Consider the following 13,787-nt stretch of genomic DNA (forward strand, 5'->3'; position numbering starts at 1 on the left):
CAGCCTCTCGGATAATCTGCTCTACATATAGGTTGAAAAGGTATAGAGATAGGACACATCCCTGGTGTACACCCTTCCCAATTTTGAACCATGCAGTGTTACCCTGCTCTGTTCTGATGGCTGCCTCTTGGTTCAAGTACAGGTTTTGCATTAGCACAATTAAATGTTCTGGGATTCCCATTCTTCTCAGAGTCAGCCACACTTTGTTATGATCCACACAGTCAAACGCCTTTGCATGATCAATGAAACACAGGTATACATTCTTCTGGTATTCCCTGCTTTCAGCTAAGATCCACCTAACATCAGCTACAATATCGCTAGTACAACGACACCTTCTAAACCCAGCCTGGACTTCTGGCAGTTCTCTGCTAATGTGCTGTTTCAGTCGTTTTTTTATAATCTTCAGTAGAATCTTTCTTGCATGTGAAATCAATGATATTGTTCTGTAGTTTTCACACTCTGTTGGGTCACCCTTCTGAATAAATTATAATAATGGCAATATTGTTGTTGACAAAAAAAAAAGTCTCAGCACTCTAGTGCAATATTCAGAGTCTCTTCTGATATCCATTTTGGTCTTTTCTTCCTCTTCTGTTTCTGTAATGACTGCATTCTTCATGAATGATATTCTTGATATCTTCCCACAACTAATCTAGTTTTAGTTCAAGACCTCAAACCTGTTCCCGAGTTGGTTTTTAAATTCAGTTAGGACAGCTTGAAAGTAAAATTTTGATTCCTGTGTATTTGATTTTAACTTCTTTTGCTTTAATTTGAGCTTGCATATGAGTAGTTGATGGTCTGTTCCACAATCAGCACCTAGACGAGTTTTCAATGCTGATATTGAACTTCTTCAATGATTCCTTCCACAGATGTAATCAATCTGATTTCTGTGAGTACCATCCCAGAAATACAAGCTGGGTTTAGAAGAGGCTGTGGCACTAGAAACTTTATTGTCAATGTCAGATGGATCTTGGCAGAGGGAAAGAATATCAGAGGACTATCTATCTGTGTTTGATTGACTATGCAAAGGCATTTGACTATGTAGATCACAACAAATTGTGATTAACCTTGGGAAGAATGGGAATCCCAGAACAATTGTGCTCATGTACAACCTATGCTTGGACCAGGAAGCAGTCCTTATAACACAGCAGGGAAACACTGCATGGTTCAAAAACAGAAAGGGAGTGTGTTAGGGATGTGTCCTGTCTTCATACATTTTCAATCTATATACCCAATAGATAATTTGGGAGACTGGACTTTATGAGGAGGAATGTGGCATCAAGATTGGAGGAAGCCTCCTCAACAATCTACATCATCAGGTGACACAACCTTGCTTGCTGAAACTGAGGAAGACTGGAAGTGCTTGCTGCAGAAGGTCGAGGACTATAATCTTCAATATGGATTGAAGTGCAGCATCAAGAAGACAACTAATTGGCATGATGAATGGAGAAGAAATGGAGGTTAACAGTTACCGTTTACTTGGTTCCACAATCAACACTCTTAGCACCAGCAGTCAGGAAATCAAAAGACACTATCCTCATTTTGACAGTTTTACATAAATGAGCAAGAAGGAAACTGTATTTTGAAAATATATTTAAAAATCATGACCAAATGAGAATATTTATCCTAGACAATTTTAACAAGCAACAATAAACGACCCTACTTAAAACATATAAGGGAGTTCTTGTGACCTAGTGGAAGGAAGTTGCAGAGCAATCCCGAAGGAACGTGGTTCAAGGCCTCTAGCAGCTCCTCAGGAGAAAGATTGGCAATCTCCTCCAGTGCGATTAACTCTGTGAAAACCCGTTGAAGGGTCAGTTATGGGTCTGCTCTCACTCTATGGTAAGCAAAAACAACAACCACAAGACTTATTTAAGGACTCTCCACATCCAGTGATCTTACGCTCAAAAAAACGTTTTATTCTTCAACATCATAAAAGCAAATATCGTATGATATAACATTTTGTAACTATAGTAAGAAAATTTAATACTAACAAAAAAAGATGCACAGCAGTTGTAGACAATGCTTAAGTCTGACAAAGAGTTAGGTTGCCACACAGCACACAATCAAAGGCTCCCCTAACCCGATTGGGCGGGAGATGCGGAAACGAGCGCTCTGTTTGCGCAATCATTTCCCCACCCCAAGCCCCGCCCACCTCTGGTTCCGCGCCAAAGGAGCCTTCTTGCTTGTGCGTCTGCGCAATGACCTGGCCTGGGCGCATGCGCGGTGGTGCCTGAGTGAGGCGCGATGGCGTGGGTACCGATGGAGTCTGTAGTAGAAGAGTTGATGCCCCGCCTCTTGCCTGTAGAGCCCTGCGACTTGACAGAAGGTTTTGATCCCTCTGTGCCCCCGAAGACCCCTCAGGAATACCTGAGGCGCGTCCAGTGAGTGATCTGACCCTGTGTGGGTGGGCTGGGCGTCCTCTGGGCATTGCATACGACGCCCCTGTTTACTCTGGTTAGAAAGTCGCCTCCTTGGAGTTCGGGGCTAATCAAGCTTCTTGGGTTATTTACTTCTTGTGCTCCTTTATTTTTAAACCTTATCATTTCAGAAATGTGTTGTTAGCCACCCCATTTGCAGATAGGAATTTTTTTTTCTGATTTAATAATGAGCTCTAGAAATTGATTGCTTAAATACACATGAACAAAGCCCAGTAGTAATTTTCTTGCGTTTATTATTTATTTGCAGGCTCGAAGCAGCCCAATGTCCAGATGTTGTGGTAGCTCAAATTGATCCAAAGAAGTTGAAAAGGAAGCAAACTGTGAATGTTTCTGTGAGTGGTACTGACAATTTAGGGATTTCCGCCCACCCCCTCCAATAAATTTAAAAGTCTGAGGCTTTTCTGTGTTATTTTGACAGTATCAGTTATGTAAGTAACGTTTCACTGGTACAAGAGTTAAACATCTACTTGTGCTTATTTTTTGAAGGACAGTATTCACTACTTAGAAACCATGCTGTCAGTAATCTTGTCACTTGTGGAAGCTTGGATAGCTTGCTGATTCAGGCCTGAAGAAATGCTTACATGAATTACTAAATGGTACACTTATTTTTGTTGCAGTAAAATAAACACAAAAGTTTGCCATTTAACATATTTAAGCGTTTGATTTCATGACATCGTGTTCACCATATTGTACCCTTTCTTTTATAGGAAACTTTTCAGTTCAGTCTTCATAATTCTTATTGCACTGATTTTTATTCAGTGTGGTTTACCAGTTTCAGAGTTGTGTCTATACCATGTTCTAATTTCACTGGGTTCAGTTTCTTAAGAGTATCAGAACAATTCATTGTGACCTCATGGGTTTCAGAGTAGAACTGCACTCAGTAGATTTCCATATTGTTAGGTATCCTTGAAGGAAGCTCTCGTTGTTTAGTGGTAAGGAATTTTGCTGCCAGCTCAAAGGTTTGTGGTTTATATCCACCCGTTATTCCGCAGGCAAAAGATGAGCAGTCTTGTGTGATGTACTGCCTCGAGGGTCAGCTGTGGGTCGATTTCAAGCGCGATGATACACAACAGCAACAGCAGGTACCCTTGAGGCAGCTCCAATGTACAGTGACAGTATGTACAACATATTGAAATCTACCTGGTCCCATACCATACACACAGTCTCTGCTGTACTTAAATCCATTATCGTAGTCACTGTGTCAGTTCTCTGAAAGTTTGCCTTCCCTTCACTGACTTGACTTTTATAAGCCTATCATTTTCTAGGAATTGGCTCTTCCTTATAACATGCCCAAAGTATGTGAGATAAAGTTTCACCATTCTTATTTTTGTGGAACACCAGGGCTGTCCATCTTCCAAATAGTTATCTTTCAGAAGTACATCCCCAAGTGTTTCTTCTGAAGCACCAGCAGATGGATTAAAATCACCAGTCAGGCTATTTGTACCACTTAGATCCACAGTCAACCAAAATACAAAGATTTGTATTTATTTTTTATTATTTTTTTAATGTGTGTACCGTCAAATCAGATCTGATTGGTACAGGAGGCAATTGTTCCTCCTTCAGCAGAGCATCTGGTGGACTTGAACTGCACACCTCTGGGATTGCAGTGCAGCTTCTTGCCACTAGGCCACCAGAGTTCGCCAAAGATTTGTATTTCTTTGGAAAAGCTTGCTATCAAGATCTTGCCAAAGTGGCTAGGAGCAGTGAAGTCAGTTTAAGGACTGGTGCAGCTAATTCAAGCCGTGGTCTTTTCAGTCACTTGTGTCTGAAATTTGGACATTGAGTAGAAAAGACAGAATTGTTGTCTTGAGTTGTGGTATTAGAGAAGAGTACTGAATATCCAATGGACTGACAAAAGAACAAACAAGTAACATGTTGGGCCAAGTGCAACTAGGGCATTCCTTAGAGGCAAAGATGGTGAAGCTTCATCCCACATACTTTGGGCATGTTCTTATTAGGAGGGACTCATCTTTGGAAAAAGACATCATGCTTGGAAATGTGGAGGGTTGGCAGAGAAAAGAGGGCCCTGATCACAGTGGATTGACACAGTGACTGTAGCAAACTGCCAAAACCTTTCTTGAGGAATTTTTGTCTCACTTGTTCACAAAGATTCTTACAGCTGACTCCAGCAGGTTTCCACGACTATAAATGGCATGAGAGGAGACTGTCCATCTTTCTCTACAGACTGAAACTGGCAGGAAGCTGGCCTTTTCATTACACAACTTTATAAAGGCTACCCCATCAGAGTTCCCTTTCTTAAGAATACTAAATTCATCAACAAGGTGAAACCAGTTCATAGCTGATCCCCTCTGGAGGTATTAAATAGCATAGGAAGGATTTTCCCACCTTATTCTGGGTAAACTGCTGGTGAATTCAAATCACCAGCGAGGCAGAACCTTTGGGCTAGCAGCGCAATTCCCTAAAAAGTACATCACCAGGCCTTTTTGTTAAGATTTGTTATATACCTTGGAGTTGGTTTCATGGAACTGATGCATAACTGACCATCCAGCAGATTTTCAAAGGCAGTAAATCATATAGGAAAGGATTGCACATCTTTTTCCCATGGAGCAGCTGATGGATTCAAACCAAGTGCCTTTACGCTTGGCAGCACAACTTCTTACCATAGAGACCCAGGTATCTTATCTTTTTCTAGTTACTTGCACATTGTGGCTATTTTCATTTATTTCCTCAGCACATTTCTTGCTAAGCATCTAAATTGTGCCAAACACTGGAAGTACAACAGAAGATTGAACATATCTTTACTCATGTACAGTATATGTTTGCTTAAAGAAGACAGAATAAACAAAGAATTATGTATCTTATATTTATGGGGGAAAAAAAGAAACATAATGACCAAAAAATAACAAAGAGAACTAAGAAAGAGTAGTCAACTGTCTGAGGAGGTGATCACAAGGTTGCACTGTTAGGTGGGTGGAGGGAGGCGTTAAAGGAAATGGGAAGGATGCATTGGGACCAGATGGTTTAATGGTGAGCTTGGTTCAATGGTGATTACTTTTATGAAACACAGTGTATGGGAATGTTTGTATGAAACACAATGTAAATTAAGAAAAGTGTGAAACACAATGTATACAAATTTTGAATGCAAACCAATATAAGATAAATATTTTTTAAAAATTAAAAGTCAGAACAGCAGTTTTTCTTTTTAATTTTTTTTTTCAGTTTTTCAATACTTTAATGCATTTTATTTATTTAAAATAAATTTTTGGGGAGCTCTGGTGGCCTAGTGGCAAGAAGCTGCACTGTAATCCCAGAGAAACATGGTTCAAATCCACCAGATGCTCTGCCGGAGAAGGAGGCGCAATATCCTCCTGTACCAGCCAGATCTGATTTGACGGTACACGCACACAAAATAATAAAAAATTTATTTAAAATTTTTTTCACTAAAAAAAAAAAAATTAAATAAATTTTTATTTTGTACTGGTTTGCTTACAAAGTTTACAACCATTATTTTTCACACTGGATCTTTCCCATTTCCTTTTCCCATCCCTCTCTATCTATACCCATAAAATTGAGCAGCAATATGATTACCCCCCCTCCCCCGCCCATTTTCACCCCCCTGCTCATCCTCTTGCCTCCTTGGATCCTCACACCCGTTTTGCTAGTTATCTTTCCATTTCTATAATAATGGTCTCATATATTATTTGTCACTATGAGACTGAGTTAGCTTACTTAGCATACTGCACTCCAGCCCCTCCTAACTTATGTTGTCATTTTCAAAATCATTGCTCCTGCATGCTGAATAGTATTCCATTGTATGAATGTACCACAGTTTCTTAATCCTGTCGAGTTGTGTTTGGACATTTGGACTGTTTTCATGTTCTTGGGATGGTGAATAATGCTATTATGAACATTGGTGTGCAAATCTTTGTGTCTCATTTCTAATTTTCTTGGGATATATTCCAAGTAATGGAATAGCTGGGTCATATGGAATTTCAGTGTTCATCTTTTTTGAGGAAATGTCAAACTGCCTTCCAGAGTGGTTGTACCGTCTTACAGTCCCACCAAAATTGTATAATAGTTCCTATCTCTCCATTCCTTTCCAACATTTATTACTTGCTGTCTTGTTAAACTTTGCCACTGCTACTGGAGTAAGATGATATATCTTTGTGGTTTTGATTTGCTTCTCTCTTTTGAACATTTCTTCATGTGTCCGTTAGCCATCCAAATATCTTCCTCTGTGAAAGATTATTTCATTTCCATGGCTTTTGTCCATTTTGTAATAGAGTTATCAGTCTTTTTCTTGTGAAGGCCCTGTAGGATTGTGTAAACTTTTTTGTTATGAGACCCTTGTCTGAGATAGTATTGCCAAATGTTTTTTCCCAGTCAGTAGGTTTTCTTTTTACTCTGTTGGAAAATGTTTTTGATGTGCACCGGGATTTAATCTTTAGAAAGTCCCATTCATCAATTTTATCCTCTCCTGGTTGTGTATTTCTGGCTGTATTTGTCAGCCTTTTTATACTATGAGCGAAGCCTTCTAAGCTTGATCCTGCCTTGTCTCTTATGATCTTTATGGTTTGGGGCTTTACCCCTAGATCTCTCATCCACTTTGAGTTGATTTGTGCGTGATGAGAAGTGTGCATTCTGCTTCAACTTTCTACAGGTCCACTTTTGTCGGCACCATTTGTTGAAGAAGAGGTTGTTGTTTTCCCATTTGATAGGTTTTGTTTTCTTGTCAAATATCAGTTGACCATAAATTGATGGATTAATTTCTGGGTTCTTAATTCTATTCCATTGATCTATGTGCCTGTCATTGTACCAGTACCATGCTGTTTTAGTTGGTATAGCTGTATGGTAGGTTTTGAGATCAGAGTACTATGTTTCCTACTTCATTCTAGTTATTCAGAAGTTCTTTGCTTATTCAAGGTCTCTTTCTTCTCCAGATACACTTCCCAATTGTCTTTTCTTTCTTTTTGAAAATAAATTTGCTATCAGTATTGGAATTGTGTTAGACATGTAGATTGGTTTTGGTAAGATTGTTATTTTCACGATATTAAATCTTCCTATCCATGAACAGGCAACATTTTCAATTTTTTAGGTCTTTTATTGTGTCTCACAGAAGTGTTTTCTAGTTTTCTTTGTAAAGGTCTTTTTTATTGCTACTTAGGTTTATTCCTAAGTATCTCAATTTGTGGTTAGTTGCTGTAAAAGGTATTGCTTTCTTGGTTTCCTTTTCTGAGTTCACTTTGTTACTGTAGAGGAATCCCACTGACTTTTGTATATTGATTTTGTGTATTGTCAACTACTGAATTGGTCTAGTAGCTCTAACAGTTTTTTGTTGAGTCCTTGAAGTGTTCTGTATAGACTATCATGTCATCTGCATATAGTGACAGTTTCACCATCTCTTTTCCAATCTGGATCTTTTGTTCTATTGTCATACCGACCTAGCAAGTACTTCCAATACAATATTAAATAGGAGTGGTGACAGTGGACATCTTTTTCTGGTCCCTCTTCTCAAGGAGAATGATTTTAATCTTTCTCCATTGAAAATGACATTGGCTCTTGGTTTTGCATATATACTTTTCACTGTGTTGAGGAAATTCCCTTCTATGCCTATTTTGCTTAGTGTTTTAATCAGGAAGGGATATTAGATTTTGTCAAATGCCTTTTGGCATCACTTGCTCCAATCATGTGGTTCTTATTATTTGCCTTGTTTATGTAATGAAATATGTTGATTATTTTTCTTCTGTTGGACCATTCTTGCATACCTGTTGTGAATCCCACATGGTCATGATAAACTATGGGTTTTTATAGTCTATTAGATTCTATTGGTCACTTGTGGGTTTGTTTTTTTTTTTTTTTTACTCATTCTTATTTTATTCCAACATAACCTTCATGATAGACTATTTAGAATTTTTCCAGCTATTGTTTTATAGACTTTGACTTAAGTAGGAGACAGGTAATTCTCATTCTTATTTCCACATGGCTAAAATATATAATAAACAAAAATGGAAAATGGTATAAAAGAAGGGAAAGTAGTCTGACTGACATTAAGATTTGGAAGGAAGCTTCCCTAGACCTAAAAAAATAAGTGTTTGTTTTTTGGTTGGTTGGTTTTAAAAAGGTAATTTTTCAGGGAGCTCTGGTAGACTAGTGGCAAGAAGCTGCACTGCAATCCCAGAGGTACATGGTTCTAATCCACTAGATGCTCTGCTGGAGAAGGAGGCGCAATCTCCTCCTGTACCAGTCAGATCCGATTTGATGGTACACACACAAAAAATAATAAAATAATTTTAAAAAAGGTAATTTTTCTGAAAGCTCCCATTGATCAGATTGGATTTTGTTATTAAAACCTACCTCTATAAAGCATATGCACTCTTTGGTTGGGTGCCTCCACAACTGTTCCATCTATTCATTAGCTAAAGAGAAATAAATCTAAAGGGAACCAAAGGAACTTTTTAAAAATTGAACATCCTTAAATCTTGTTGTATGAATAGCAAGTTATATTCAGCTTTATTTCATTATTTCAAAACCAGCAAAATGTTAAATGAATCTATAGATCTCATAAAATACAGATTTGACTAAGTAGCAGTTACTGACGGAAGGAGAAAAGATATATAAATACAAGCTAAATTTTTACATTATGCTATCCTTTAAAAACTGAGACTGACGTAAAAGGTGAGTCTTCAGTGTAATATTTTCTCTCTTAATATATAATATATATTTTAGCACATATAGTACTATATTTATTCTTTACATATGTCTACCTTCAATAGAAAAACTACTTTGAATTCATTTCCTCAGTGTTAAAGCTTAGTGGGCTAGGGGTGGGCAGGCAGAAAAGTGCAACAATGAATGAATGAATGAATGAATGAAAATCCAAAATCTCTGTAAGTGTTCATTAAAATTCATAAAAAAAGGAAAGAAAAGCTTAGTAGGCTCAAACATTTATATTAATTATTTTTTTATTGGTCAGTATTGGTCAGTATTTTGTTAAGGATTTTTGTATCTATATTCATAAGAGATATTGGTCTGTAATTTTCTTTCTTGGTAATATCTTTGTCTGATTTTGGTATTAGTGTTATACTTTCTTCATACAAAGATTCTGGGAGTGTTCCATCTTTTTCTATTTTTTTTAAAATACTTTAAATAGAATTGGTAATAAGTCTTCTCTGAATATTTGGTAGAATTCAGCCGTGAGACCACCTGATCCAGGACTTTTCTGGAAATCTTATGACCTGTTTAATTTCTTCTTTGGTGATGAGTCTCTTCAAGTGTTCTGCAATGTCCAGGTCAATCTAGGTAGGGCATCAAGTATCAAGGAATTTGTCCATTTGTCCATTTCCTCTAGTTTTCGAATGTATCCGAGTATCGCTTCTCTTAGCATCCCGATATTGATTTAATTTCATCTGGTTCTCTTGTGATGTCACCTCTATCATTTCTTAATCGAGTTATCCACATCTTTTTTATTTCTTTTGTTAAGTTGGCCAATGATTTGTCAATTTTAATGATCCTTTAAAAAAACCAGATCTTAGTCTTATTGAGGGTTTCAGTTGTTTTTCTGTTTTCTATCTCATGATTTAAGTTCTTGCCCTTATAATTTCCTTTCTTCCAGAGGCTGTAGCATTAGATAGTTGTTCTTTTTCTGTTTAATGAAGGTGTTGAGTTAGAGCATTGATTTTTCTTCTTTCTTCCTTTTTTATGTGTCTTCCTATTGCTATGAACTGCCCCCTGAGGACTGCCTAAGCTGTATCCCAGAGGTTTTGGTATGTTGTATTTTCAGTTTCTTTTGTTTTAAGGAATGCATTTTATTCATAAGAGCAATTCTAGGTTAACAGAAAAATTGTGTAGACAGTCCAGGATTCTCATACACCTCCCATTCTCTAACCCACAAGTTTCTCTTATTACTACTATGTATAGCATTAGTGTGGTACCCATATCTGGCTTGAGGAGCAGAAATTAATCCACAGTTTATACTAGGATTCACTATTTGTTTTGTATAATTTGGTGAGTTTTGACCAATGCAAATGCCGTGTTGCCACCATTGCAAGATTTTGAAGGATACCTTCACCACCCTTAAGATGTCCTATTTTACTTATTCATCCTTCCCTACTTTACCCTGAACTATACTGTCAACTACTGATCTTTCCTAGATCTTTTTAAGTTTGCCTTTTCTGGAATATCAGATAGTTGGGATCATATAGTATGTAGCTTTTTCATTTAGTTGTGTGCATTTATGTTTCCTTGATATTTTTTTTCGTAGTTTGATAAATAATTTCTTGTTATCATTAAATAATATACTCTCTTGTATGTTCACTTCATGAGCAACTTCTTAGTTGTTTCCAGTTTTTTACAATTATGAACAAAGCTGCTCTAAATTTTCCGGTGCAGCATTTTGTATGGACATAAATTTTATTTCACTTGAATAAAAGCCTAATAGGTCAATTGCTGGATCATATAGTAAGCATATATTTAACTGTGAAAGAAACTATCTTCCAAAATGTGTATATCGTTTTCTGGTCCTACCAGTAGCAGTTGATATTGTCAGTGTTTTCAATTTTAGCTATTCTGGTAGGAGTCTGTCTCCCATTGAAAACCGTTGTTTTTACATTGAATTTTCTCTTTATGTTATAAATAATTCTTTTATCTGATATTTTTAATTCAAACTCCATAAGGCTTCCTAAAATTCCTTTTAAGGAGGGTATAGTTGATGAAAGATGGTGTTTTATGTATGCAGTTTATAAAAGTGACCACACAGTTTTATTTCAATATGTGATCAGTTATAAAATATGTACTGTATTAGAAAACTGAGATTGCCCCTCCTTCTCCAGCAGAGCATCTGGTAGATTCGAACCTGGTGCCTCTGAGATTGCAGTGCACCTTCTTACCACTAGGCCACCAGAGCTCCCTCTTTTTTTTTTTTTTTTTAGTGTGTGTGTGTGTGTACTATCATATCAAAGAGCTCCCTCTTTTATAGTGTTAATTATTCTACTTTAATTCTTGTTTTACTCTTTACAGGCATGAGATTCTAGTTGTAACACTAACCCTTGACAGTAACATTTCTGATTGATCTCCAGCTTTCAGGTTGCCAACCTGCTCCTGAAGGGTATTCCCCAACACTTCAGTGGCAACAACAACAAGTAGCACAGTTTTCAACTGTTCGACAGGTAAATTTAGTTAAATCAAATTCAATCTTTTCCTCTGATTTATTTCTGCTCTGAAATTGTAATAGGAAAAGACAGGATTCGTGGATCTGAAATATAGATGCTATAAGAATATTTATGAAGCAATTTCCAAATTATTATTGTAACCCTTAAGCATAGCTTGATGCGTATTTTCCAGGTATTAGGATAGCTTGATGCGTATTTTCCAGGTATTAGGATTGTTAGAATTTTGTGCAGAGACTAGTTTTATTCATTCATTCTCTGGAAATCACTGACATTTTTCCTCTTAGAATGTGAACAAGCATAGAAGTCACTGGAAGTCACAGCAGTTGGACAGTAATGTGACCATGGTATGTAAATTGTACAATATATGTCTATTTTAAATAGTCCACATTTACTTCTTCTAGTCTTTAAAGATTCATTTGCTTGATCCATATTATTAATGATCACAGTTATGACCATTAATAATCACGATGTTGTTGTTGTATATTATGAAGTCATAACTGACCCTCTAGTAGGTTTTCAGAGCAGTATCTGTGTACACGGATGGAGAATGTCTGTCTTTCTCCCACACAGTGGCTGGTAGGTTCAAGCCATGTACTTTTGGGTTGGCAGCACAATTCTTTTCCCACTAAGCCACTAGAGTTCCCTTACAGTCATGAAAGGAAAGATAAAGCAGTTGCCATTGAGTCAGTTCTGACTCAGGACAATTCTACATGTGTCAGAGTGGAATTGTTTTCTCCACAGGATTTATAATGGCTGACTTTTCAGAAGTAGATGGCCAGACTCAAACCTCCAGCCTTTTAATTAATAGCTGAACTCTTTCCTCTACCCAGGACACTCCTTTATTTTTAAGGGGCATTGGTAGTATAGTTCATAATGTTCATAAGACTGGTAACTAAAAGAACAGCAGTTTGAATCCAACAGCCAGCCAGTCCAGGGAAGAAAGATGGACATTGTCTTCCCTTAAAGATACAGCCTCATAAATCCAATAGAGGGTCACTTTGTGTTGGAACCTACTCATTGGCCGTGGATTATTTTACTACCCCAGAAAGTATAAAACCAGTAAAAAAGTTAATATGTTTTTCCAGTTTTACTTACCACAAAAATTTTTACTTTTATTCTTTTTATTATTATTTATTTTTTATTATTTTATTTTATTACAAAAGTTTTGACTCTGCAAGTCATTTGACTTTGTGGATCACGACAAATTGTGGCTAACCTTGAGGAGAATGGGAATCCCAGAATACTTGACTGTGCTTATGCAAAACCTATAGTTGGACCAGGAAGTCCTCAGAACAGAGCAGAGAAACAGTGCATGGTTCAAAATCAGGAAGGAAGTGCATCAGGGATGTGTCCTGTCTCCACAACTCTTGGCTCTAGATACAGAACAAATAATTCATGAGCCTGGGCTTTATGAGGAGGAATGTGGTATCAGGATTGGAAGAAGACTTAATAACAAATTACATTATGCAGATGATACGTTTCTTGCTGAAACTGAGGACGACCTGAAGCACTTGTGGCAGAAGGTCAAGGACTGTAGTCTTTCATATGTATTGAAGCTAAACATCAAGAAGACAAAGATTCTCACCACTGGCCCAGTTGGCAGCAGCATGATGGATGGAGAAAAGATTGAGGTTAACAGTTACAGCTTGCTCAGCTCCACAATCAACACTCTTGGCACCAGCAGTCAGGAAATCAAAAGACAAATTCCATTAGATACACCCACTGTTAGAGACCTCTCCAGATTTCTGTGAAGGAGCAGTGTCAGTCTGGAGACTAGGGCATGCCTGATCCAGGCCATGGTCTTTACAATTACTTGCTATGCATCAGAGCTGGACATTGACTAAGGGTGACAGAATAAGAATTGATGCCTTTGAGTTGTGATGCTGGTGAAGAGTCTTGAACATACCATAGATTGCCAAGAAAACAAAAAGGTCTCTCTTGGAGAGGAGAAGCCAAGTTTCTCATTGGAAGCTAGGATTTTGATACTCTGACTCACATACTTTGGTCCCAAGAGGGACTGATCCTTGGAGAAGGACATCATGCTTGGAAGGGTGGAGGAACAGCACAGGAGGAGACCCCAGAGGAGATGGATTGATAGAATAACTGGGGCCAGGGGTGTCTGGTCTCTCCTTGTAATATGCCCAAAGTGTGTGAGATGGAGCTTCAAAATCCTTGCCTCCAAGGAACAGCCTGGTTTTACTCTCTCTAAGGCAAACATATT

General features: G+C 37.6%; 1 protein-coding gene across 1 annotated transcript in view; it reads left to right on the plus strand.

Annotated features, from left to right (window-relative positions):
• The first annotated feature begins 2,244 nt into the window (after nucleotides 1-2,244).
• Nucleotides 2,245-13,787, plus strand: part of GEMIN2 (gem (nuclear organelle) associated protein 2) — a 30,660-nt gene continuing 19,117 nt past the window's right edge. The window contains exons 1-4 of the mRNA XM_006891569.1: nucleotides 2,245-2,381; nucleotides 2,686-2,770; nucleotides 11,474-11,563; nucleotides 11,851-11,910. Of these exons, the coding sequence (XP_006891631.1) occupies nucleotides 2,245-2,381; nucleotides 2,686-2,770; nucleotides 11,474-11,563; nucleotides 11,851-11,910 (372 nt within the window). The remainder of the gene's footprint in view (nucleotides 2,382-2,685; nucleotides 2,771-11,473; nucleotides 11,564-11,850; nucleotides 11,911-13,787) is intronic.

This window comes from Elephantulus edwardii, unplaced genomic scaffold (assembly GCF_000299155.1).
Source record: "Elephantulus edwardii isolate Elephantulus edwardi_28Jun2011 unplaced genomic scaffold, EleEdw1.0 scaffold00100, whole genome shotgun sequence".
Lineage (NCBI taxonomy): Eukaryota > Metazoa > Chordata > Mammalia > Macroscelidea > Macroscelididae > Elephantulus > Elephantulus edwardii.